Source organism: Engraulis encrasicolus, chromosome 7 (genome assembly GCF_034702125.1).
Source record: "Engraulis encrasicolus isolate BLACKSEA-1 chromosome 7, IST_EnEncr_1.0, whole genome shotgun sequence".
Taxonomy (NCBI): domain Eukaryota; kingdom Metazoa; phylum Chordata; class Actinopteri; order Clupeiformes; family Engraulidae; genus Engraulis; species Engraulis encrasicolus.
The window spans coordinates 53,353,242-53,380,759 of NC_085863.1; the positions used below are offsets into that span (position 1 = coordinate 53,353,242).

The 27,518-nt window shown below is 40.8% G+C and overlaps 3 protein-coding genes across 5 annotated transcripts in view; 2 read left to right on the forward strand and 1 right to left on the reverse strand.

The window, feature by feature from the left end:
* Positions 1–6,785, forward strand: part of polq (polymerase (DNA directed), theta) — a 30,403-nt gene extending 23,618 nt beyond the window's left edge. The window contains exon 32 of the mRNA XM_063203940.1: positions 6,170–6,785. Coding sequence (XP_063060010.1) covers positions 6,170–6,283 — 114 coding nt within the window. The 3' untranslated portion in view covers positions 6,284–6,785. The remainder of the gene's footprint in view (positions 1–6,169) is intronic.
* Positions 6,786–7,080: 295 nt separating this feature from the next.
* birc2 (baculoviral IAP repeat containing 2) lies at positions 7,081–13,406 on the reverse strand. Of its 3 annotated transcripts, none has more exons than XM_063203937.1 (9): positions 13,303–13,405; positions 10,426–12,281; positions 10,227–10,326; positions 9,831–9,909; positions 9,303–9,351; positions 8,925–9,167; positions 7,804–8,058; positions 7,516–7,557; positions 7,081–7,376 (listed from the first exon to the last, which is right to left on the reverse strand). In XM_063203937.1, the coding sequence occupies exons 2-9, from the start codon at positions 11,381–11,383 to the stop codon at positions 7,183–7,185; spliced, it is 1,920 nt and encodes a 639-aa protein (XP_063060007.1). In that variant the 5' UTR covers positions 11,384–12,281; positions 13,303–13,405; the 3' UTR covers positions 7,081–7,182. The 3 variants fall into 3 exon arrangements, with proteins under 3 accessions (XP_063060007.1, XP_063060008.1, XP_063060009.1); XM_063203938.1 differs by lacking the exon at positions 13,303–13,405 and adding an exon at positions 13,017–13,257; XM_063203939.1 differs by lacking the exon at positions 7,516–7,557 and having other exon boundaries at positions 13,303–13,406.
* Positions 13,407–26,470: 13,064 nt separating this feature from the next.
* c1qc (complement component 1, q subcomponent, C chain) overlaps positions 26,471–27,518 on the forward strand; it is a 116,503-nt gene continuing 115,455 nt past the window's right edge. The window contains exon 1 of the mRNA XM_063203952.1: positions 26,471–26,542. Coding sequence (XP_063060022.1) covers positions 26,471–26,542 — 72 coding nt within the window. The remainder of the gene's footprint in view (positions 26,543–27,518) is intronic.

Sequence of the window (27,518 nt, forward strand, 5' to 3'; positions counted from 1 at the left end):
GCATGATCTGGAGGATGGGAACTCCATCAGCAGAAGATTGGCAGGCACAGGACGGCACCCTATACAAGTAGGTTGGGCTATGCCCAAAAGCTGTTATCCATCATCCTTGCCTTCTCATGCTCCCAGTATCATCAGTGCCAATGATCCCTACGATACACCATACTTAACAAAAGAAGACGAACAGGACCTGCGCATACATGGTAATGCACATACATACACATGAAATTGACAAGTTCCCATCTGCCAAGTCTTTCAAAATGTTATTGTGTACTGTCAAAAACAAGAAAAAGACTACACCATTGAGCAGTTTGAAGCTCTTCACTGTTTATGATGGTCAATGACAGTCAGGTTGTAGTGGCCCTGTTGTTATTGATGCAGCTGATATACCGATGTCTACGGCAGCTTCCTGGCATGCTAAGCATTAAGAGAGACAAAGAGACGGTCCTCTTCTGTGACCTTTTGACAGAAGAGATGGCAGACAGCCTGTAAAACAGTGTAGCTCAATGTCATGATGCCAACTCAGGGTTCTATGAAAAAGGAAAATCATCAGTGTATGAGCTCCCAGGGTCACCCCTATGTTGCCCGGGAGCTATGTTCCCCGAGTCCTATGTCCCCCCGCCACCGGGGAACTTAGAACCCTTTTTTCAAAAAGGGGTTCTATTCCTGCTGCTTCCAAGTAGACTGCTGCCGCATGACTAGCGAGGGTTGTTGTTAGAGTTATGGTTAGGGTTAGGCTGCCACTGTTCACAAACTTTACATGAAATACGCATGGCAACCGTTCGTGCAAGAGATATGCATGTGAAGCATCCTGGGCCATACAATGCGGGAAACATAGGACCCTTTTGAGAAAAAGGGTCGGTAGTTCCTCAGTCTTATACAAAGACCGGGGAATACAGGACCTGGGGAAGCTATACGCTATACTCTCAACCATGTTTGAGTGGCGAGGGGTAGTTCTTTAGTGTGGGGTGGCATACTAGATACGGCAAGTAGTTGGGACAGAGTTGGCATAAGCTGTCTGCATATGGAGGGAGACAGATAAAAGACTTTCTCTTCATGGTCTTCGACTTGGAAGCACAGGCTTCAGCCATGGTGCTACTTTTCTTGTCTGCATAGATCATCTGTATCGTGAACACAAGCAGCTATTGTACTCCCTCTTCAAGGTGAATAGAGAGCAACTGAGAGTTGCTGCCTTGCCACAGAGCTCTTTATCACCTTATCATGTACTGATGATTTTCCTTTTTCATAGAACCCTACAGGCAAGTTGGCATCACAGCCTGTAAAATAGTGTAGCTGCACAATGCAGTCTGCCATCTCTTGTCAGCAGGTCATGGAAGAGGACAGTCTCTTCGTTCCTCTTAATGCTTAGCATACCAGGAAGCTGCCGTAGACATCGGTATCAGCTGCATCAATAACAACAGGGCCACTACAACCTGACTGTCATTGACCATCATAAACAGTGAAGAGCTTCAGACTGCTCAATGGTGTAGTCTTTTTCTTGTTTTTTGACACTACACAATAACATTTTGAAAGACTTGGCAGATGGGAACTTGTCAATTTCATGTGTATGTATGTGCATTACCATGTATGCGCAGGTCCCGTTCGTCTTCTTTTGTTAAGTATGGTGTATCGTAGGGATCACGATGGTGTGACATCTGCCACCCCCCCAAAAAAAATTTCCTCTATGGCCAATAAGCAAATATGTTTAAAGCCCCCCCTCACCAACATCATATTATTCATTGTCATTGATTTGAATAGAATAGGAAATGAACACACATCTGCACTGCATTCGACTGCAGTCCCTCTTTGTTTTATCTCACCTTTCCTTTAATTCTGCGCAGCAATCGCAAAATCAGTTTGCGCAAGTACTGCTTTTGCTTAGAAACCATTTATTTACTAATTTACCTCAGGTCAGACATAACTATGATAGCGCCAGCCAGAAGTGATTTTTACCCCACAAAAAGGGGGAGGGGCCACGGAGGCATCCAGACCCTCTGAGGGGCAAATGATGGGAAAAGTTTGAGAACGACTGAATTAGAGCAAGATAGGATTCTTAAATCAAAACAGGGTGGAGGGAGATCTTTGAGATGAGCTTGCTCTTCTGCGTCTTCCTGTATATGCCATTGGGGTTGAATAAGACCAAACATTCCTCAACAACACAGTGTTCTTGCATCTCGGGGAGCTTCACAAACTGACTGTCTTCAACCAAGTTGATCACTGCTGTGAGCGCACTTCTTCCATTTCAGCTGCTCTTGCCTCGAGTTCCTCAACGGGCCTCTCTGTGCAAGAATGCTTGGAAAATGTGAAATGTGAAGGGTTTAAGTGGTTCTCAACCTGTGGGTCAAGACCCACTGTTTGAGGGGGAGGGGTCATGATGTAAGGACTCTCAAAGTGAAAGACCATCACTGCATCCAAAGTAATCATCAAACAATGCTAAAATATCTGCCAAATTGTCAAATAATAGCCTATTAAAAAAAGACACATTGTTAAAATAGCCCATCTACAAGCCCACTACGCCTCCCAATGTGAGGAATTCTGGGCTTGTAGATCAGCTATTCTCTCAATATCTTTACATGAGAAATGGAGTCACACAAATTGGGAGGTTCCCAGTCCAAATATGATAATTTTGGGCGGTGACGGCCTAAAAAGGTCGAAAATAACGGTTCTAGATGGCGGCCATCTTGAATTTCGCTGTCAAAACAAAGTTTTATAACCAAAATTATGTCGGATTTGGAATCCTCATGGTTGACTCATATGAAAAAGTGCCTTCATACATGATTCTAGGTCATTCAGATCAAAAGTTATTTTTTAGAGATGCCGTCGGACGCCATTTTGAATTTGGCTCTCTAGCAAAAAAGCCCGGGATTTTTGCGAGGGACATGGGGGCTAAATCTTTTCTAAAGGGTCCATAGAGGTCAAATCAATCATCAAAACATTGTTGCCAGAGGTTGGTCACGGAACCTCCATTTATGACTCGACTATGTCAATTGTTTTTTGTGGAACCGCGTCATTGCTTTACCATATTAGCTGACATTAAATCACTGAAATCCACACATCTGTTCACCCAGGTCGCCTCGCCCCCAGCAAATTCACTTTAGGCCCTTTTCCACTCCCCGTTTTCTACCCGGTACAGCTCAACACGGCACGACTCGGCCGCAGTTTAATGTGTTTCGATTGTTAAGTATGGCATGGCGCAGCCCTCATTTTTTTATTCGGTTGAACAGAGCTGAGCGGGTACTGTTGCTGCCTGACTTCTCTCTTTAAGGCAGGCATACACTGTGCAATATTTCAATCGTGGTATTAAGCTCCTGCTCACACTGCACGAGGGAATTTCACGATTTAAAAGTTTATATCTCCTGTCCTCACACTATAATACGAGCCGACTGTCGGATGCAAGCAGAATGGTCCGACTGTGCGACATGACAGGCATGTTTCCCGGGGCTGCATAGGAGCGAACATGCGCACCGAAGGTGGAGATGAGGAAGCACTCCTGAGCGAATCGCGCTGCCCTGTCAATTTATGCATGTGCAATGTACTCACATGGGACGACCAGGATTTCAAACAGTTTTGATTTTCTTGCGACCCTGCGATTGCACGATCGCGAGGTGAAATAGCTTGTCATTACCCCATGTAAACTACACGGTGCGAGACTCACGATTGACCTGCGATTGAGCAAGAAATCGGCCAGACTCCCAAAAAGTCGTGCGAGTGCCAAATCGTGGCAAAATTTGCAGTGTAAGCCCGCCTTAAATTTGACTACTTTATTACCGGTAGTTTGATATTAAAATCGAAATCAATATTTTGGTATCCAAATATGACGCTCAAACTATGTATAGCCTAGAACCGATATCTGTCGGTCTTGCGTTTGTCAACTAGCCTACGTAAATAAAGCTACGTGACAACCACAAAAAAACGTAATGCCGCCAACCATACTGCATGTAGCACAGTCAACATGTCATCATGCATAGGCGTATCTATGACACGCTGATTTGAACCCACTATCGCGTGTGTCCAATACGCATTTTCAAGTTAAGTCCTGTGACAGGTTAGGTTTAGGGATGGTTTTGGTTTAGGCTCAATTCAGGTAGAAATTCGCCTAATCTCGCTGTTCTACGTCAACAAGTACTAAGAAGCATGATGACAGCCTGGCACAGTTTGAAATGGAAAATCAAACCAGGCTAGTTTAACAGCATTACTCAGTTTGACACGGTACAGTACAGCACAGCCGGGTTGTATGTGGAAACAAGTCTATAAATTGGCCAACCCTCCATAGAGAAATGACTTTCGTCGCTATGGTCGCTTTTGGTGTACAAACCCCAACTCCGATGAAGTTGGGACGTTTGGTAAACAGTGAATAAAATCAAAATGCTATCATTTTCAAAACATTCAATCTATTCATTAGGTGGAGAATAGTGAAAAGACAACATATGAAGTGTTAAAACCGAGAAAAAATATTGTTTTAGGGGACATATGTACTCATTTCTAATTTGATAAATCCAACACGCCTCAAAAGAGTTGGGACGGGGACAATAAATGGCAGCAAATGTCGAGGAAGACTAAAAACAAAACAAAAGACAACACTTAACAGTTAAATACATTAACCGATGAGATGATTTTATATAAAAAACAGTGTTAATTCCTATCTTGGACATGATTTCACCAGCTTAAATGGTGGGTGTATTCCTTGTCATGTTTTGCAATGTTTTGCAAAAACCCACCATTTTATCACATGCTGTTCCTTATGATGGAGCCAAACTGTTAAAACATAGTAGAGAATGCAATTTGACCTTACTATGTGGCAGTAATCGAAGATCTCCCTTCAAAATATAGTGCATGAGTGGCTTTTCATGCTGTTTAAAACCCATTTATACCATTCAGCACTGTATTTAACTCTACAGATGAGTGAGAACATCTTAACCAATGCACTACTGCACCCGCATGCCATCATGGAGGCTGACTTTTGAAGCTAGCACTAACACAAGTTGGATGGCCCATTTTCACTGTAGCACAGGATGTGCAATGCTCTATTATTGTCAAAAAGAATGGACTTCTACAACTTCTGCTGACTTCTGTAAGCAAAGGACAGTTTCCCATGTCTTCTGGGTCTATTTCAAGTGAGCTCAGGTGCTTAGGAGAATGTTACACCCCTGTATCATTTTCATGCATTAAGCATTCTTAATATGGTCAATTTTCAATATAGCTCTAATTCCTGGAGTGCTAGAGTGAGACTACAGCCAATATATATTTCATGATGTCATGAACCTATACAATGATTTTATTAACAAAAATATGACTTATATATACTCAATCGTGGTAAATCAAAGGGAATTCAAAAATGTATGTAATAACTATGGTAATTATTCCCTTTGCATCTTTAATTCTGAGTGACTCAGCCTCTCTGTGATGATCTTATACCTGGACACCTATATTGTCCGTCAGTACAATTCATTTTGAAATGTTCTTCTTTGTTGTTTTATCTTATTTGGATGTTTACTAAATTTCACTGATCCCCGTCCCAACTCTTTTGAGACATGTTGGATTTATCAAATTAGAAATGAGTACATATGTCCCCCAAAACAATATTTTTTTCTCGGTTTTAACACTTAATATGTTGTCTTTTCACTATTCTCCATCTAATGAATAGATTAAATGTTTTGAAAATGATAGCATTTTGATTTTATTCACTGTTTACCAAACGTCCCAACTTCATCGGAGTTGGGGTTTGTACATGCATAATAAAGCCTAATTTATGCTTTTTTGCACCGACAGTCCTCTGTGTCCGCCAAATCTCTATGTGCGCGACCACGCCCCCCGTGCAGAGGCTCTGCAACCGTTGTCGCACACCTAAAAAAAATCCTGACTACACGTCGGACAGACGCAAAGGTAGCAAACAAATGTTGCTCGCGACATGAGACCTTGTGCGCAGATCCATAAAAGCAAAAGTGGTTCGCGACCAGACCCAAAGGATACAGAGGCAGAACTGTAATCTGCTCTTAATTGTGCCATTGTGTTGTGGGATGTGTTTTTCCTGGCGTCAGGATGGATTTGGGCGAGGTATTGCAATGACCTGGTCTGTGTTCGCCTGCAGTGTTTTTGGTTGTCTGCAGAGGGCACACAACACGCGTTATGTTGGCATCTCTAATTGCTCTTGTTCATTCATGTCTCCTGTCAGGTTGCACAGATCATGAAGAAGGAAATGGAGTCAGCTGTCAAACTGTATGTGAAGCTGTGTGTCAAGGTGAAGGTGGGATCCAGCTGGGGCAATCTTCAGGATTTAGATATTTAAGGAAGTTGGGAATCACTTTATATGTATTTTAGATCGTATTGATGAATGTGTAAAAGACCATGCACTGTGATTAATGATTGGCCCTGAGTATTTCTGATTGTAGTGTGCATATAACATTGTCGTACCACACCATTTTAAAACCTCCTGTATTTATTGATTTTTAGCTTCTTCACAGCAAGCCAGCTCATGAGATGATTTTATTTAAGCATAATGACCTGAATGAATATATGGAATATATTGTAATATACATTTTGTATCTGTAATCTATTTGTCTGAGAAGGTGAGCGTGTATTTCTAACAGTTTTCTGCCCAATTTATGGAAATTTATAATAAAAAGAAACTGGGTCTAAATTCTAGTTTTTGGTTGTCGTTTCAGCACATTATGTGCATCACATTTCACAAGTAATAAATCCAAACCACTTAGCAATCAAAGTGACAAATATCAAATAATATAAAAAGCTCACTGGTATACAAATTGTAGACCTTATGATTATCACAGCCCAATCTGTCATCAAATCTAACATCTTCCTTATACTGATCCACTATTTCTATTACTACGTCAACAAGTACTAAGATAGATGCACGAGTGCATAAAATTTACCACCTCTATTGTGCGTTTACGGCCACATCTGCTTGGGAAAGTCTTGCCACTAGTGAACAATTGTGACGTTTCCATGCAGTGAACAAGTATTAGTTACACATCCTCCAGTGGAGGTACAACAGAAAAGGTTTAGTCTAGCAGTCTGCTCGCACTGTTAACTCTAGAAAGCGGTTTTGAGCACAATGATTACAGAAAATTTTGTTTCATGAACTTTACTTGTGTTTAACGATATGCTGGAAGCAATATGTCTGATATGCTGTTAGAGAAGGGAGGAAAGGCTTTCAGGAGATGGATATATTTAGGAGAGGAAGGTGCGAACTGTGCCCTTCACAACGCCTCGGCAAATGGGGCACTTCCGCAGTGAGGGGGCGCACTCCTTGCAAACCACCAAGTGTCCACAGGGAATGAAAACAATGTTGACCTCCTTGTCCATGCACACTTTACAGGTGCGCTCCTCCTGCAACCTTCTCAGCTGTTCCTCCATGGGTAAATCTGGAGAACACAACAAGAGGACAAACCATGATGTCAAACAAAGCTGTGTTACCACACAGGGCAGCAGACTCCTCAAACGGATTTCCTTTTTTGTTTCTAAGCGAGGAACTAAGTCAGTCTATGTCAAATATTTTTATACCTGAAAGATCTTGACTCGGTGATGTTGCTTCACTTGCCTGGGCTGAAATTGCAGTGAAAACAACAAACAAATGAGATCAGTGTTTTTTGTTGGTACTATGAGTGTCATTGTGGTTATTTATAGTTCTAGGAGTGTTAGTAGTTTGTCACAGTAAGATCTTTGCTAGTTGCACCACCAAGTTTAATCCTGTGTGTAGCAATAGTCATGCGTACCATGAATAATGCGTATGCGTAGTCAGTCAAGTACTATTTTTCATGTATTTGCAATGAAGAAGGTTAAAGTTTATACCCATTAGATCTCTCAAGAGGAACACATCATTCTTTTTGATCCAATTTCTGAAGACTTCTGCTGCGGCGTTCCCCTTCGTCAGGACCAAGTCAATGAGCTGGGCAGTTTGTCGCTTCACTGTACTGCAGTTGTTAATTGTATCATACTCTTCTTGGGAAATCACATTCTCTTCGAGTAAATGTTCCATCAGAGTTTTTACACTTTTTAGTCTCTGTGTGAGGGCTGTGTGGTGCTTTTTCAAAAAGGTGAAGCCATCTGAAAAAGAAAGAACCTAATGAGTCACCTGTGACCTTTGATTTCAATGAGACCTTGTGAGTATGGTAATGACAAAACATTTAAATATGGTCAGAGGAAAATACTGAAGTTCCATGGTTATTTCCCCCTAAGCCCACAACAACATAAATGTGCTGGGGTTTTTTTAAACTATTTTTTTAAAACCCTCATAAACCAATTATCATGTTTTATTGTACGACACAGAACATTCATGGAACCGAAAACCTGCAGTAAACTTTCCTTTGTCACAGAGTCAACTAGGGCTGTAACGATATTGTATGGAACTGGGAAATCGTGATACACAGTCATGATACTGTATCGTGATACAAGGAGGCAGTATCGTGATATGCCCTTTCAAAGTTTTGTTGCCTATCATTCCAGTAAACAACCACATGATATGAAGTGATAGTGCTTCTATGCTTTAAATCATCATGGTTATTATATTTAAACTTTTTAAAAAATGTAGAAGCCCCTTTCAGATTTTTTATTCATAATTTTATTTTATGATGTTGGCAAATGTGAAATCGTGGGGTTTATCGAATCGTAGGTTAAAAATCGAGGGCCCAAGTGTCAACAGATCAGTATTTATTTACATAAAGGTGTGTCAACAGATCAGTATTTACATAAAGGTTTGCCAACAGGACCTAGCAGGTGAACACACAGGAATGGCCAAGGGCTTTAGGGCCTGGTTTTACCAATCTACATTACCACTTTGTTTTAATAAGAAGCTTATCTTTCTTTTGGTGACCAACTGTACACAGTGACTATACGAATATATGGAGAGGTGGCACTTGCCCACACTGGACTTTGGCTCTTCTCAGCTTTTACCAATGAGAGTGTCAATATACCTGAAGCCATTTCCTCTGCAAACAGCTCCTTCTCTTCCTCCCTCTTCTCGTCCTCTGCACTCAGCAGGTCTGAAACCAGCTCCTGCACAGTCTTATAGTTTTCTCCACTGGCCAGGATTTTGCTTTGCACTGTCTGCTTAACCAGATTGCGGTCAAAGCCCATCTCAAGGGCTGACTTCACCACAGGTGTGTTCATCATGATGGCATCCTCTGAGCGGTCCTCTCCTGGACCCAGAAGCACAACTGTGGAACAGGATAAGAGTTCCGTTAATGTGTGGTTTAACAAGAGTTCCAGGTTTATCTCAAGAACATACAAATAGTTAATTTAGCCATTCTATTACAATGCTGTAGTCTTCAACTCCTATTTCTGTCACTTACCTGGTGGATCACCAATCTCCCGTGAATTACCATCTCCATTTGTCAATAGCTGCGAAGAAAAATTATACTATTAGTTCACATACTGCATTTGAGCTAGAGGTCGACCGATACAGTTTTTTTAATGGCCGATGCAATACCGACCCCCATCACCCTTGGCCGATACCCGATATTTGGGGCCGATATGGGTTTAAAAAAGGTTTAAAAAAATGACAAATATTCCAGGTCTCAAGTTAAAAATAAACATTCCTTTAACATTATCAAATTGACGTAGAACTTGTAACATTTAAACACCCATTGTAACAATTAAGTAACAATCAAGTAATACAAAAAATAAAGTGTCTTGGTGCTTTAAAAAAAAAAAAACCCCGAATTACATAAAATTATAAATATTGCGCATCGGCCAAAACCACAAGCGTATCGGCCGATACCGATACACTTAAAATATGCAAATATCGGCTCGATATATATATCGGTCTATCCTTCATTTGAGCACTCATTCAAATGTTCACAGACTGGTGTCACACTTACCTGTTCGAAGAGCCTTGGGAACCTGGCTTGAATTTGGTGGACAAATTCTTGGCCCTTCTCTTGTAAAAGATATTCACACCTGTCAGAGATGAAGGAAGTAGCTTGGTTATATAAACCTTGTGGCATGAAGGAAGTCAATTCAAACGCATTTTCACAGAACAAACAATACCTCAGGCACATTCCTTAACTTCGCATAGAGAAATTGAACTGGATTCAAGTAATACTCGTGTGTATAACAGCAGGTTGAGTGTTCAAATAACTTTGCCAATTCAAACAAACAAAAACTGGTATGGTTGATATATCCAAACACTAGTTATGGTTTCTGGTCAATGCCCATTAAGATTAGTCAATAACTAACTACAAGTAAGTTACAAAGAACAATGTTCTGTAATTTACCTGGGGAACCATTTGGCATGTTCTACCCATGGGTCATCACCAGACTCCCAGCATCTTAGTCCTCCATCACAGCAAAAACACTTCACATCATCATTCCGACCTGTGTAGGAAACGGAATAAAAACATGATTAGCCTACATGTGGCCCAGGAACTACAGTGCCAAAGGTTAGTTTTACTTCAGCCAAAGACCCATTCTTACCAACATAGTAAAACCCAGCCTTGGCCAGCTGGTCTGGACGAACAGGTATCCTGGAGGGCCAGTTGACGAACGTGAGCAACCTCTCATCACACTGCTGCATGGCCGAGTTAGACACGTTGGTCAGGGCTCCGGCCTCAGCCAGCGACACGTTCTCCGTCCTGTCCCCTCGCACGAAGCGGCAGTTGGGGTAGTGCCTCTGGTGCTCGGACACAGCGCGGTCGCCGGGCTCCCAGTTGCTCAGCTGGCCACCGCAGGTGAAGCAGGCGACGCGGTCTCCCTGCCCCAGGTAGTAGAAGCCGGCCTTGGCCAGCTCGGCCGGCGTGATGGTGGTCAGCGTCCAGCTCTGGAAGGAGTCGAGGCGGTCCTGCTCTCGCCGCATGCTGGGGTTGTGGCAGGTCTGCGGCCGCTGGTGGGACATGTCCTCCACGCCGCCGCGTGAGGTCAGCGGGCTGGAGGGGGCCAGGTTACTGAAGCCCATGTTGAGGTAGCCCACCTGTTCGTCAGACTGGCCTGATGCGGGGGCCGCCGCTGCCGATGCAGCTACTGCTGCTGCTGCAGCTGCCGCCCCTCCTGCCACGGGGGCGGGCATCTGGAGCGCAGTGACGTTACGCAAGGGCGAGAACGCGGAATGGGAGGATGAGAGCAGGTTGGCAGTGGAGGGCAGGCTCTGGATGAAGGGGCAGGTGGGGCTGAGCTGCTTGTGGCGCTCGGCGGGGCAGTCGCCCTGCTGCCAGTTGTCGGCGATGGCCTTGCAGCGGAAGCATTGGACGCGGTCGCCAGTGCCTGTGTAGTAGAAACCTGCGCGAGCCAGGCTCCTCTCCGTCACTGGCGCGGAGGTGGGGAATTTGGCAAATGTGGATATGCGGAAAAGTTCTGAGGTGTGGTCATATTGCAAGTCTGTCGGGGCGCTGTTTCGACACAGCCCCATGAGGAAAGGACTGTTTTGTAAGATTTCCATTCAGAATAGATTAATAATAAAAAAGGGATGCCCATTGGAGGAGAGAGGCTTGAATTGTGTGTGAATTATGTGTGACAGATGATAAAAAAGCGTAACTTAAAAGATGGTTATGTCACACACACACACACACACACACACACATTAAGGTCCACAGGATCTTCCCATTTCTGTGGGCTCCAAAACGTTGGAGGCAGAGAAGGTCAATCAGGTCTTACCAGAGAATGGAAACGGCAACACCTACCTGTGCCACACCACAGCACAACTGAAAACTATGAAGGGCAAGCCACCTGGTCTGTTCTGCTCTGTTCTGTTCTATTCGCGATAACCCTAGCTCAGGAGCTGCATTATTTTTTAAAGCTCTACTGAGTCCCATGACAATCAGGTGACCATGGTCACACGCATTACTCAACAACTACATTTCCCAGCCTGCACGGGTACCCAAAACCTAGCTGCAGATGCTAACACAACTGAAACTGAACTTAAGACCCACACGCTGACCATGAGTGAAAAGGAAACAAGAACTTAAAAAAATGCAATGGTCTGGTGCTGAGTTTTAAAAAAATGCCTCAGTCAGGTTCACACAGAATGTGATAAACACCCTTCCCTAGAACACTTAACTTTGAAAACATTATGGAAGTTAAACAAGACATTTTAAATGGTGAACTATTGTAGGCATAACATCTGAAAATGAATATTGCTTTTAAGAAGATGAATGCTGTGGTGTGATGGTGTTTCAAGCCCCTCTCTCCCTAATGGGCATCCCTTAATTTTGTCTTTAGTCGTCCATCCCGGGGAATGTGATTCAATTATGAAATAAAATATTTACTCTGAGACATAAAAAGGGGGGAATGGATGTGAGACTTCCTTCTCCTTTTTGGCTCCAGTCAGTTAGTCAGCCCTGTAAAGCAAGCACAAATGTGAATAATTAACCCTCCACCAGACATTAGTCAGTCACTGCAAAGTCAACAGCTATTTTTTGGCATTTCATTCTCCGGAAGTTTAGGACAGTGCGAGTGTGAACAACCTCCAGTAGAAAATTATAATCCGCCCACGAACTGACTCGTCATACAGGAATGGTGAAGTGGTTGGCTGGCATGCACATTTTGGAAGCTCAATTGTGTGTGTGTGTGTCCTGTTCATGAGGGCTACTAGATTAGCAAAACTTGCAGGTTATGTGTGATAGAAATATACAATGTGGTTTTCGTTTTATTTAGGAAAAGATAACCATCAAACTAGAACTTGTGTTAGGTAGGCTATTTCTTTGGCACCACTGTACAAAAAATATAGGCACGCCTAGACCATGCTCATTCTTTTCACCTCATCTAGATTAGCTACCATTTATTTCGTTTCATGGGCCTTGAAAATTCCACTAAGAAATTGTTTTATTTTTATTCAAAATGTTAAGGAATGTCTGCACGTTTTAAAAGCTTAGTCTACCCGCACCCTGTAATGTCAAGATAAAATCAGCAAATCCCAGGCGCCATTACAAGGTCACAGTCTAACAAGAGAAAGAGGTGCCATTCGTCAACTACCCCCCTCTCGTGGCACTTAATCATGTAACCCTGGCTCCACCTAACAGCTTTTACATTTTCAAATGGACTGCTAAGACCACGTATCATCAACCATATCTTACCCGAGGAAGCGACGTCGGGCGCATATTTCGCAACTGGCATAAAATGGCTTCGTGCGGAAGCAGCTGTCTGATTCCGAAGACAAAAAATATCAGCCTGCTTCACTTCCTGTTTGCGCCACTACTTTTTAAAGATATACACACACAGACCTGTATTAACAGTACAGGTCTGTGTATACACACACATAAAGTATCGCAAATCGTCAATCCAGCCGGAGGGGTCTTTGAGTTGTTGATAGACCACGTTATGTGGTCGTGTTGCATCATGAGAAGTTCCTTCTTGACCTACCTTCTCTTCTGTGAGAGTGGAATTCAATTTCCCTTGTCGTAGCTGGCCTAGCACAAGGCGTACTGGAGACGCATGCACTTTCATCTGATGTTTTGTCAACCGTCAGCCCTTGGGGCGGTGGAAAGGGGAAGCACAGAGAGGCAGGATCAGTGAGTGCATCTTAATATGGGACCTTGCCTCCTCCACTTCCCTCCTCCACTCGCTTCTCGTCATGATGACATCACTGACAACAGCATTTCAATATCTTGCAAAAGCTCAATTGTAGAGTCTTTTTCTCGTTTGCAATTGTTATGGTGAATGAAAAACAGTCCCTCAAAAGTTGTTGTGGCTAGGCTGACAGCTTGGAAACTTTATCGTTTTCTCCACGGAGGAGGGGCCAGGAGGCAGGGCGAGGAGACGAGCGCAAGTGGAGGAGACAAGGTCACATATTGGGATGCACCCAGTGTCGATGAACAAGTTAGGTACTTTCCGCACTAGGCTATACTAGGCCATTGCGCAACAGACAGCGCAGTACGTGTTAGGCAAGTTACTTAAAAACTGTAGGCCTAATGCATTACTGATTAGGCTACATGTTAGGACTGTCTTTTCAAAAATAATCCCTTACACACTACAATACTATATTTAAAATGTAAGGCATTAGGCCTACACTACTTTTGCATTTCTTTAGTTACGTTCGCCAAACGAACTATGCCTATTAGATCTGACAATTTATAATGACTTTTTCACCTTCCATTCAGGAGGTGTTGGCAGCATGCAGACTAAAAACTACCTTGTCGTAGCTTCTTTCCGACCAACATTGATTGGGCCTATAGGCTACCACTAAAATCCAGGGCATTGTAACTTATTTATTTAGCATGTAACTAAGTAGGCTAAATTACAGATTTTTTTTGCCCTGTAACGCCTTTACTGCATTACAGCAAAAAAGTAATGCATTACAGTAATGAATTAGCCTACTTTTGTAATGCATTAGGCTTAGGTTACTGCCCAACACTGCTGACCAGGCAACCATATAGACTATTGGGGGGGGGGGGGGTCAGTATAAATGTACATGTTTTGTAAAATTACATTTGTAATATACATTTGCAGTCCCTCTAAAAACTAATGTAAGCTGAGCTTATTACGATTAATAAATCAAATGTTTTCCTACAAACTGAAATTTGAACTCAACTCAGAAATTACAGAACTATTAAGAAAATGTAGCCTACTTCTACAATTAGGTGCCGTTTCCACGTAGCTGGATATTTTTATATGTGGATATTTTTTTCTCCTGGTTGCATTGGTTTTGCATTGGTTTAAATCCAGGTATAAAAAGCAGGAGAAAAACTATCCTGTTAAGGGGGCTGAAACCCATTTGTTACAATGGAGGATTTATTTTTATCCACATGTTGCGTTTACACCTAACCAGGAGAAAAAAATACCCTGCTAAAAAATATCTAGCTACGTGGAAACAGCACCTTAGTCATGAAATTGAATAAACAAAACAAACAAAAAAAAACAGACAAAACACACATGCGCGCACACACACGCACACACACACACAATTCGTACACCCTCAGCAGACCAGTAGATTCATGACAAAGTCTAAATTCTAAGTAGTGTTGCATGGATATCGATACCAGTATCGATGGATCGCTGGATCGGCACCAAAATGGTGGTATCGGTATCGGCGAGTACCAGCAAATAGGGCACCAATACCATTTACAGGTGCTTGTATGACACTTAAACAGCCTTGAAATTAGTCATTTCATAGAGGTATTTAAAAAGTATAAAATGTTTTGCAGGATTCACTTTGTATTATAGTCTTTTTCCTGTTCCACAAAGGTAGGGAGCAGCCTGACAAAGCCATGCAATGATTTTACATCCAAGTATGCACTACAGCCCTATATAGCCTATATACATTTCAAATAGGGTGGTACTGGCTGATACTTCAAACTAGGAAATCATAGCAATGGGGGGAAGAAGCCTACTGTATGTAGCCTATGATAGGCCTATTCCCTCTCTCGGGCGGGAACTTTGCATGTTGGGCATTTTGCCCAGATGGGTGTGGTTTGGATTACATGAACACAAGCCACTACTGTTCAACCCCATCCTTATTTATTTCTCTCTGATGTAATCTCTTTAGGCCTACTTGGTTATTTTAATTCGACCAACTCAATAAGACCATTCATTCTTATTGTACATTTCAATAAAAAAGACCGTAAAATACACTCATTTTGACTTCCACGCACAGGAATATCCTGTTGACGACCTCAACGATCTTGAGTTGATTGCCCAAGGTGAAGGCGCCCCTTGGAGTGCCATAGCCTTGAAGTAGTACACTCGCAAGACGAGGCTCGAAGCCTCATAAGCATTTCAAACGACCAAGAATGGAACAGGCTTAGAGGTGTGGAAGTGAACATTAGCCTATAGCAGTTATTCTGTTTATATATATATTTACAATATTATATTATATTTACAAGCAAGTTATTCTAAAGTGTTACTGATCAAGGGAATTGTCCATTGTAGCCTTCATATTACATGTAAGATTTTGTATATGAATTTGTGTTTTCACTTTAGATTAACAGGCGCAAAAAACTTTAAAAATAGTTTGTAGATATTTAATATCATTAACTGTCATTGTACATAATACACGTACGATTTTGTTTATGAATTTTTGCATTCACTTCAAATAAGCAGGTGCAAAAATATTTGTAAATAGTTTGTAGACATTAAAATATAATTTATAAAGGTAATTGTCATTGTACATTTTAGAGGTAGGCTTTTGTGTTTTCACTTTAGATTAACAGGCGCAAAAAACTTTGTAAATAGTTTGTAGATATTTAATATAATTTAAAAAGGTAGGCTAACTGTCTTTGTACATATTAGACATAAGATTTTGTTTAAGTGTGCTTCCACTTCAGATAAGCGGGTGCAAAAAGCTTTGTAGCCTAAATAGGCCTAGTTAGTTACATGACTTTGTGTTTTCACTTTAGATTAGCAATATTTGTAAATATTTTGTAGATATTATCAAAAACATTTGTGAATGCTGGTAGTAATGCATTGCAAATGTTGATAGTGCATTGGCTCTGCCCTCACCATTCGATTCGATTTCGATTCTGGACGTAACGATTCGATTCGATTAAATTCGATTCAATCCAATTCTGCGATGCATTGCAATGCATCAGGTTACATTTCTACTGAAAGCAAGACAAAATTGTCATCTGTCATGAGGCAATACAAGGAGTCTCTATCAGTCTTGCAATTTTCAAGTGCTTTAATTTAATTATATGTTAATTTGTTCCAGTCCGGAAGTATCCACAGTAGTAATTGGAACTTGAAACAATATGCTGCATCGATTATGGCACTTGCAATTAATAATTGAATAATCGATTCGGCAATGCATCGCAATGCGGGGCAGGACAATTATTGTTGACACCACTAAATATTGATGCCCCTTCCAGAACCCATATGTTTTGGCACTTTCAAAAATCTTTGTAAACTGTGGTATTTAAATAGATCATCCTCAAAAATGAACCTGAATGACATGAGTATCATTAGGTGTTTCGATATCAGGGGACATGGTTCCACTGTTTCGTCTATGTAATATGTAAAATGCACAATTTCCTTTTAAATGATCTTCTAATGTCTACAAACTATTCAAAAAGCTTTTTGCACCTGCTTATCTAAAGGGAGAACACACATTGACAAACAAAATCTTACGTCTATGTACAATATGGACAATTCCCTTTTAAAATGATCAGTAAAACTTGAGAATACCACTTGCTTGTAGAGCACTTGGGTAAATAAATAAGTTGTCCAGTGTTAAAAAAAGGATTTGTAAATGTCTTGTTAATAATTCATTAATACGTTGTAATTGCTTTGTAAGGAGCTTTATAAATTATGTATAATAGGCCTACTATTTACATACTATTTCTTGATAACAAACAAACATTTGTAAATGTCTTTTTAATATTAGTTCATTATTTCCTAAGTGTTACTAATACTTTATAACTGCTTTGTAAGCAGCTTTATAAATCATTTATAATAGTATTTACATATTATTCCTGAATCATTTACAAACATGTGTAAATGTTTTGTTCATTATGAGTTCATTATTACTAAGTGTTACTAATACAGGTGATTTATAGTCGCCTGCTATTCTAAAGTGTTACCTATTTTTTTTTTTTAAGTGAGATAGAAAAAAAAGATGAAAAGGAAAAAAGGTCTTAGATGAGACAAGTATGCATGAACCTTTTTGGGGAAAAGTAACCTAAAAAAAAAAAATTACATATACATCAGGTGCAGGTCCATAAACCACAACAATAAAAAAAAGCAAAATATTGTGTCTTCTTATCCTGCACCGGCCCCTGTGTCAGCTGATTGTCTCTACTACACGTTCACATGCCTTAACCGGCCTATTTCCCCGAAATCATGTTCCCTCTCCTAGGGTGCAATTTCAACCTAGGCCTTAAGGGGCCCCTGGGAAAGCACTTGATTTAAAGGGACACTGTGTGAGATTTTTAGCTGTTTATTTCCAGAATTCATGCTACCCATTCACTAATGTTACCTTTTTCAGGAATATTTACCACCACCATGAAATTCTAAGTATTCATTATGACTAGAAAAATTGCACTTTTCATAGGCCTACATGAAAAGGGGGATCTTCTCCATGGTCCGCCATTTTGAATTTCCAGAAATAGCTGCAAAAATGACTGTACTTGGGCCATACTAGAAAATATTAGTTTATTACTTAGTAAACATGAAAAGGTCAAATTTGGCAATAGGCGACACAGTTTCAATGAGCAGCATAGTTGCAGTACCTTTTTTGACCATTTCCTGCACAGTGTCCCTTTAAAGGAACAGTCCACCCATTTTTGTTTTTCACATATTTGCAGTATTTCCCAGCATTATTCATGAATGTGCATATCATTTTCTTCAGTGTTTTTCACTATTTATTGGATCAGAATTATTAGCATAGCTTACCATAATCACTGGAAGTAAATGGGAACATTAGCATCAAGCCACAGTGATCACAGGACGGGATCAAATAGCTGTTTTGCACTTTGGTGAATTTTACATTCAAGTAGTTCATAAGTAGGCCTACATTTGAGAATGTTTTGTTTGGTCCCATAGAATTGCATTGCTACGATTTATATAGGCAATGCAAACACATAGACAAAAATGATATGCACATTTGTGAATAATGCTTGGAAATATGTGAAAATCAAAAAAATGGTGGACTGTTCTTATAATAGCCTAATGTGGAAATGTCCATCAACAAACTATACAAGTAAGTACATATTTAGCCTGACATTTCAAATCTGCTCTTTGATTAATGTGTTACTTCATATTCACATAGTTTTAGTCAATTTTTTTGACAGGTGGGCATGTTTTCCATTGATTTGCATTGACTGAAGGTGCCTACTACACAAGATGGGAGGGTGAATGTGCCTTTTCTAGTGCTGTCGCGAATTTCCGTGTGAACTCTAGTGTTACAGTATGTTCTACCTCCATGGTTTTATTTCCGTGTACACTCAATGCACTCACAAAGACGCCCGCACACATCCACACACATCCACACTCTCACAAAAAAAACGCAAATGCTCTCTCTGTCTCTTTCTTTCCCCCCCTCACACACACAGACACAAGCAAGTACACACACACACAATTCGTCTAGCAGACCAGTTGGTACATGCCAAAGTCTAAATCACAAGGCATTTTTTCCAGTACAAGTCTATAGGTCTAAGGACAGCACAGATTTTTCCACGTCATCCATGGCGGCATAGCGGCGTACTCATATTGAGGTTCTTTAACAGCTGATATGTCAATGCTCAACAGTTTGTCTAGATGTGTGTGGTTTGGGTTGTACATGAAGTGAAATGAAACTGGCCGATGCATCAGACGAGGAAATTACAGCAATGGGGGAAGTATGTAGCCTACTGTGTGTGCTGTAATGATACTCTGTCCTGCGCCTGTAGGCGGGTCGGGGAATTCTCAATGCTCAGGCGGCATTTTGTCTAGATGGGTGTGGTTTGGGTTGTACATAGTCATGCATGAACACAAGCCATACGTACAACACAAGCCCCATCCATATTCATTTCTCAGGGCATTCTTTTTACTTGGTTATTTTAATTAGGCCTTAATTCACACTTACTGTACATTTCAATAAAAATATATCTTAAAATGCTCTCATTTTGACTTCCATGCACAGGAATATTCTGTTGACGACCTCAGCGATCTAGAGTTGATTGGGATCATTTACCATTTTTTTGTTTGTTTGTTTACAAAAACATAGTTTTCTTTTGATCACTCACTGATTCCATCTTGCTGTCATTTTCTTTCTTTTTGAAGGTGATAACATAGGCTAAAGAGGTGAAATAAACCAATAAATGGGAAATTAAAATAGAAAAAAAATCCAAGAACTTGCATGTATTGATCATCACACCAAAAAAGTAAAGAAGCGAGAGAGAAAAAAATAAAGAAAAGAAAAAAAACATATAGGCTATAGTAGTGCAGAATAATCCTACTCTTTGACTGTTGAGATGCTCTTTTGATTTATAATCATATCATTCCTTGTCCTTAAAGTACCGGTAGCTTGTTATTTTGTAAATTAAACGATTGGATATAATTTGTAGCCTGCTATTTGTGTAATTGATTCCTGGGGTATAAAGTTAGTTTCTCCATATTTAAAATACATTTCTATTGTGTTATGCCACTAAGGTCTGGTGATTGTGGTCATTTCCAAGCTTTTGGTAGTTCTTTTGCAGAGAGACCCAAAATGCAGCCCCGGCTGCAGAACCAACCAGGGGGGGGGGTCTTGGCGGGGGGTATCTTGGCGGGGGGTATGGAGGTCCTCGCCCAGAACATTTTGTATTTCTTAGATGCAATTTCCTAGCCTAGAAATCTAGACGCCCCTAGCGACCGCAAATTGAATTTTCAATTGAAAATAGCAAATTGAATAGCTTTTTGCTGTACGGGTCTGGCTCGCCGGGCTAGGGTAGCAATTTCCTGCATTTTAACCAAATTGTGGGCTCAGTCTCAGCTCTATATAGAACAGTACTTTTGTTTCTAATTACGGGACAATCCCATTATTTCAAGGGATCACTGTTCACTTATTATTTCACATTTAGGTCTACTGACAATGTCTAAATAGTGTAGCCTATTCATTTATTTCTTTATTAGGGCTATGGTGGTTAAGGATTTGTGGCATTTTATCTTGTACTTTATATTTACTGTATTCAGAAAAAAATATTCATTTGTTTCATATTAATGACCATACTCAATACTGGACAAAAAATGTGTGACTGTTTGCTATTTGTTCAACACAATTCCTCCAGCAGCTTGTCCCTCTTGTTTGCATCCGGCCACATTTATCCAGTGTGTGATCAAAAATCATCTCTGCTGAAGTTTCCATGCAAATTCATTCCAATATTTAGTGTAATCAATATTTAGTGTAATTCTTGGATTTTCCTTTTAGTGAATCCGCCCAGTTTTCCATTGTAATATCAATTTTTAATTCCCCTTTCCATGTATGTCTTTATGCAGATTTAACACACAAGTAAGTTTTTGGAAAGTTTACCTTTACCTGTAAATCTGTTTTCCCCTAATATTATATCAATTAATTTTCTATTTCTTCTAGTGGATGTTCCTTAATATAGCAGCTTCTTCTTTGTTGATAGGTCTACATAAAGATTTTTTTTTAATCCAAGTCAAACTTAAGGGCAAGATTTTCATATGATTTAACTATTTGATCATTAAAGATTTGTGCATATGTTATGAGACATTTAGCAGCCCAGTAATTCAAAAGTTGATCCATTTTATTCGGTGGGCAGTCAGGATCATCTGCCATTTCTCTTAGATATAGGGCCTACGTTGTTAGCTTTTATTTTCTTTTTTTTTTAAAAGTTCGTTTCCAATTTCTTATTGAGTTGAAAAACAAAACAAAAGCTATGTCATGTAGGCCTATGCTTTTTTGTGTTTTACTTCCTAAAAAAGATGTCCCTAAGGATAAGTCTGACTATTCTTTTTCGATAGCCTAGGCCTATAATCCACTCCTCTTTTTTATTCATCCATTTCAGTATTATTTGAATTTGTGTTGCCTACAAATAGTTTTCTAGGTGTTGGCACTGTATTCAGACCAGGAAAGTCCGATAGTTCACTTGCTTTGATCCAAACCTTTATTTTGGTAGGGTTCACTTTCAGACTTTACATTTCAGTAAACTGACCAAATTCTGTCAACAAAGCAATGCGCCCCCTGAAGTCGTTTAGCTATTGGTCAGAACCGACACGCGCAACACACATAGTGCTGCTCAAATAAAGTGAATGGTAGTCATGGAGACTTTCCGTGACTTTTTTTTACTTACACGAGTTTACTTACACAATCCGCTTCTTCTTTGTAGATAGGTCTACATAAAGATTTTTTTTAATCCAAGTCAAACTTAAGGGCAAGATTTTCGTATGATTTAATTTGATTTAGAATAACAGGCAACTATAAATCACTTGTAGAGTATTAGTAACACTTAATAAATATTTAACTATTTATGAACAAGATATTTATGAATGTTTGTATATGAGTGGTAAATAACATGTGAATACTATTATAAATTATATATAAAGCTGCTTACAAAGCAATTATAAAGTATTATTATATGGTTGTGACGTCATCTGTCGAATGCTCCATTCATTTCAACGGGGCTCCCCAACGTTCGGACGTCTGTTATTTTTCGATAACGGACGGGTTGGTCTATAACAGACCGCTGTCAATGGCAACAAGACTTTTCACTGCTAAAGCGACTTTTCAACAAGACTCTAATCAGCTGCTGTGATAGACAGCACCCGTTGTCCTGGCTACCGCTGTCAATGGCAACAAGACGTTCACTGCTAAAGCCACTGGCTTGTATACAAGTCAGTGGCTAAAGCGAATGTTTCATATCACTCCGCAGGGGGTCCGGTCTTTTGTCACTCTAATCAGCTGCTGCGATAGACAACACCTGTTGTCCTGGCTAGCTGTTGCCTAGCGGTGTTCCACAACGGCACTGTTTTGTTTTGCGCAGCAACAATCTTAACATTAAATAATGTCCCCGCATGTGTGAATCATTTAAGTATATCCATATAATAAGCGGGTTAACTTTCGGTGAGTCGGTCGCTTTGTGGAATAGCAGCACTTCAGAGAGAACAAGACCCCTCCGCTCCACGTCGGGGTCTAAAGATTCTCTCTGTCGTGCTGCTATTCCACGGTAGCGACCTTCTCGCCGAACGTTAACCCTTACTTAGTAAAACTTAGGAAATAATGAACTAATTATGAAAAAGAGATTAACAAATGTTTGTATATGATTTAGAAATAATATGTAAATAGTATTATAAATCACTTATGAAGCTCCTTACAAAGCAATTGCAACGTAGTAACATTTAGTAAAAAAATAACTAATTATTAACAAACTTTTATTTACAAATACTATTTTTAACACTAGACAACTTATGTATTTACCCAAGTGTTCTACAAGTGTTATTCTTAAGTTTTACTGATCATTTTAAAAGGGAATTGTCCATATTGTACATATTAGACGTGAGATTTTATTTGTGAATTTGTGTTTTCTCTTTAGAATAACAGGCGCAAAAAGCTTTGTAAATACTTTGTAGATGCTTTTTAAATAGTTTGTAGACCAGGGGTACTAAATTAAAAGTCCCCGAGAGCCAGTTTTTCCAAATTCCTCCCAATAAAGGGCCGGGCCGGGCCGACACGACCCCCAAACCCCCCCCCGCATACTCCCCCACCCCCCCCCCCCCCCCCCCCCCCCCCCCCCCGCCCCCCCCCCCCCCCCCCCCACCCCCCCCCCCCCACCCCCCCCCCCCCCCCCCCCCCCCCCCCCCCACCCCCCCCCAAAAAATAAATAAATACATAAAATAAAATAAAACATGATAAGTCCTTTGAAAGCACAATACACACACACTCACACCCACAGCAGATATTTAGTTTCTAGTGACAGGATGGGAGAACATTTCTCTCATAAAGGGCCTGCATTGTGGGGTGAGGTGCCTGCCTTGCTCTCATTGCCACCCACCCTTCAGTATTTTTTTTTAAATGACATAAGATTATCTGTTAGCCTATATTTGCAGACTACGTTCATAAAGATTTATTTCTTAGTGAGAAAATCAATAAGCCTGAAGATAAGACTTTTCAAACACATGTTGCTTATTATGACTTTGTTTATGCAGCTCTCACATGCATAATGAGAATCAGAGGCAATAATGGACCCAACAAAGAGGACCCACATGCTGTGTTCCATTACTCGCCCTCTGTACTGTGTACCTTGTTTGAGTGCAGTGAAGTACCCTTTCCACCCTCCGCAATTCACGAGGCGAGTACATTCCGATTCCCGTTCTGTCTGATACACTTAACGGAAATGACAGTTGGTCGCGTGACATCCGAGTTTACCAACCGCCAATATGCAATTCAACACGGAAGGCACTGTTCCTTATGCTAACACTTTTTAAAGTTACTCCTGCCTCTAATACACATGGCGATTGCCTTTGGAATCAAAACTATGCTGTTATCACAGAGATTCAACCGTTTGACAGATCTGACACTCAACTACGTCACAAACATGGCGGCCGTTGAGTGCGAAAAGTGTACAGTAACACCACACTTCGAAAAATGGCCGTTTTGGGGGCGTTATCCGGGTAATTTACAGTACACTTTACCCTCGCGATTAGAAATGGAACGCCCTGCCTACCCAAACACAGTGCGGAAAGGGCGTTAAGTACGGGTAATGGAACACAGCAACATAGATAGGAGAACACCAGGTTTTGTCAACAAGAAAATGGCACATTTGATGCCATGTTGATTAAATGCAAAAGCCAATAATAAATTGTCAAGTTGCTCATAACTTTGTTTGCAGTCTTATGAGGGTCTTTGCATTCCAAACGAACTATTTGGGGACTGTTTAAAAGTGTGAAAAGTTTATTAAGCAATTCGTTTTTAATAGGCTACCAATAGTTAGCTGCCAGCAGAGTTCAAACACAGTTTGCCTTCATTTGTGTTAGCAACTAGCTACAGCTACTGCTAAACCAATTCGAAGTCCTAACACACTGTTTGCAATCAAATGTGGACCATTACTTTCAAAAACGATGCATAGAGAACTTTGTGAATAATGTATTTACAGGCTCTGATACAGTCCTTCCCTTGTAGTCTACCTCACAACCTCTAATGCCAGCGTCGTAGGTGCTTCTGTCCGGATCGGAGCCTGCAGTGACTCACAAAGAGGGAGAAACTGCCTGAGGGGGCGGGGCACAGCACGCGTATGTGGCGCGATTTCAAAATAAGAGCGGACAGCGCGATCGGACCAAAAAAAAAATATATATATATATATTTTTTTTTTTTTTCAAAATTATTCGAGAGCCAAAAATAGATGCCCCGCTATTTGAGTATGGGGGTTGTAGACATTAAAAGATCATTGGTAACACTTCCAAATAAGGGGCCATAATTAACAGTAAAGTAGCTACAACCTAATACTTAAGTAAGGGTTAATAATCATTACTTAATGCCACATTAGATACATATTAATTGTTATTAATGCATATGCTGAACATTAGTAAGCAGTTACTTAACTATTAGATAACTATTACCTTGTGTTACAAGTTAATAGCATATTATTATTTAACTAATATATAAGTAAGGGCACAGTTAATAGTTAAGTAGCTATCAGGTCATACTTAACTAAGGACCAAAATTAACACTTACTTAATACAAAAGTAAGGCATAACTAATGGTTAATTAATACATAAATATTGGGTTTTGGGACCCTTATATTAGAGTTGGCTGAGGATAACTAATGGTTAATTAATAGATAGATATTGATGTTTGGGACCCTTATATTAGAGTTGGCTGCGGATAACTAATGGTTAATTTATCGATAGATATTGGTGTTTGGGACCCTTATATTAGAGTTGGCTGGGCATACCTAATAGTTAAGTAATTAATCTACTGTGACATCTAGTTTTCACTCGTTCAAATCACTGTAATAGTGGCAACAGGAGCCATTATATAGCAAGGATTGGATGTACACTTCTCAATGATGGTGAGGTGATGAGATCAGGGCTCTAAATTAACGCACGCCAACACGCCAAATGCGGGTGAAAAATCATTTTGGCTGGTAGAAAAAATCATCCACGAGCCAAATTGGCCGGTAGCACGCGCCCGACTGAACGTTAAACAGCTGCCCGCACAGATCTGTAGCTGCCGTCTGATGAACGTTAAAACGTCGCCTACATTACCCATGAATATTAGTCCTACCGTCATGATGTAGCCCACATCCATTGGCTGACCGTTAATCACAATAAGACAGCCTCACACCCATTGGCTGCATGTTTGATACCCGCGCGGTGGAACTAGTGTTGATAAAATATGTTCAATGAGCGGACTAGCACGGATTACTTTGGTTTTGTAGGTTTTGGTCAGATGAAAAATAATGTGGCAGTGGTTAAAGCACGGTTATGTGTCGATGAATGCAAGTAAAAGCAGCGTAACTGTTGTGACGGTGAAATAGAGCGAAAACGGCGTGAGTGGGTGGAGGGACAGGACAGCTGTCTGTGAAAACAGTGTCGTTGCCGTCAGAAGCCGTCTGATAAGTACATTCGACATGACATCAACGCAGACATGCACATGCAGACAGCAATGCATCCTGGATGAAAATGCTGCATGACGGTTAGATTTCCTGTCAAACTTCGAAATTTCGTCGACGTTGCGTTGACGAGGTGACATGTCACATGGTGTAAAACTATCGCGGGATGAATGCGGCTGCAGTCAGATCTTGCAACCTCTGCAGTTGCTTATCCCCTTCAACGCTCGTCGGCGGACTGCCTCCGAGGTCACGCGCCCATGAACTGGTTGGTCAACAACTCACTCACGTGTGTATATGGGTCTTGTCTCACACCTCTACACAAGTTTGCGCAGGTCCCCACTTCAGCTCCTCCTCATTGCCTGTACCCCCACTCCTCACACGTGGTGTGTTAGTAGAGCAAACTGGTGCGAGCTCATCGTCTCGTTCATATTTGTGGCCGACTTTAGATGCGCTGTATTTAATAACAACCACATCGTGACAACAAGTTCTCGCTCACGTGCCTTTTGCAACATCGACGCTCGCAACAAAGTCGTACGGGGCTAGTTGCGAGGTCCTCGCAACTGCAAACGATGGAGTTGTCGTTTCCTAATAACGCCCACGCCATAGCAAAGACCCTGCACGAGTTTGACATGGATATACGAGTAAGTGAAAAAAAGTTAACAAAAACTAGCGACGAAAGTAACAAAGTAAGCATGGTCTCCGTGGTGTTATTGGCTATCTGACATAGCGTAACGGTAATTGTCATTCCAAGCGCATCGTAGGCTAAGTAAAGCTAATATTCATTTGACCTGGAGGAACTTGAAGGTGTCACGCAGCAGCAGCATAAACACACAATGCAGACATCATTCACGCACTGCGCACACGCGGGTGTCTCCTGTCCTTCTCCTCTCAGTCTCCTTCTACTCCCTTCATCTCTTCTCCCCTTCACCTGTCTTCTGTGCATTGTCCATGGTATTTGGCCCACTGTGTGTGAAGTGATGCTGTGTAGGGGATATGAGGTTTTGCAGTGTTTGGTTGTGTGTGTGTTTGGCTACACTGTATTCCCCAACAGTACAATGAACTAGAAAAGTTTACGCTGTAGTACTCAATATAGCAAAAATGTCCAGATGACATACACATTTTAGGTGTTCTCAACAGGTTTTCAGGTACCAATAAATTAACTCTGTTTGGCATTGTGTTTTTAAGTACAACTGACATCCTATCACAATGTCTTTGAGTTTGTAAATTGGAACTCTATCTGGCATATGAGTGGTTAGATGTCTTGACAACAGCTGAGGCGACCATGGAGTAGTGGTTAAACAGCTGGTCTTCCACCTTGAAGGTTGCGAGTTCAATCCCCAACATGGAGATAACCTTACCTACTTCCTAGAACATGGTATGAAAATGTTCAGATGGCCACCAGACCCATGACTCCAGCTTTAATTAGCAATATTTTTCACATTTAGTTTTGAGCGAAATTACAAAAGAAAAAGGCTTCGGTAAAGCAAGACAATGTTTGAGTTGCTGTGGTCTGGATAGGGGAATGGCCACAAGATCAGAGGATTGCAGGTTTGAATCCTGTATTACCAATAAAAAACACTCAAGTAGATATTTATTGTTTATTTCTCTCGAAACTGT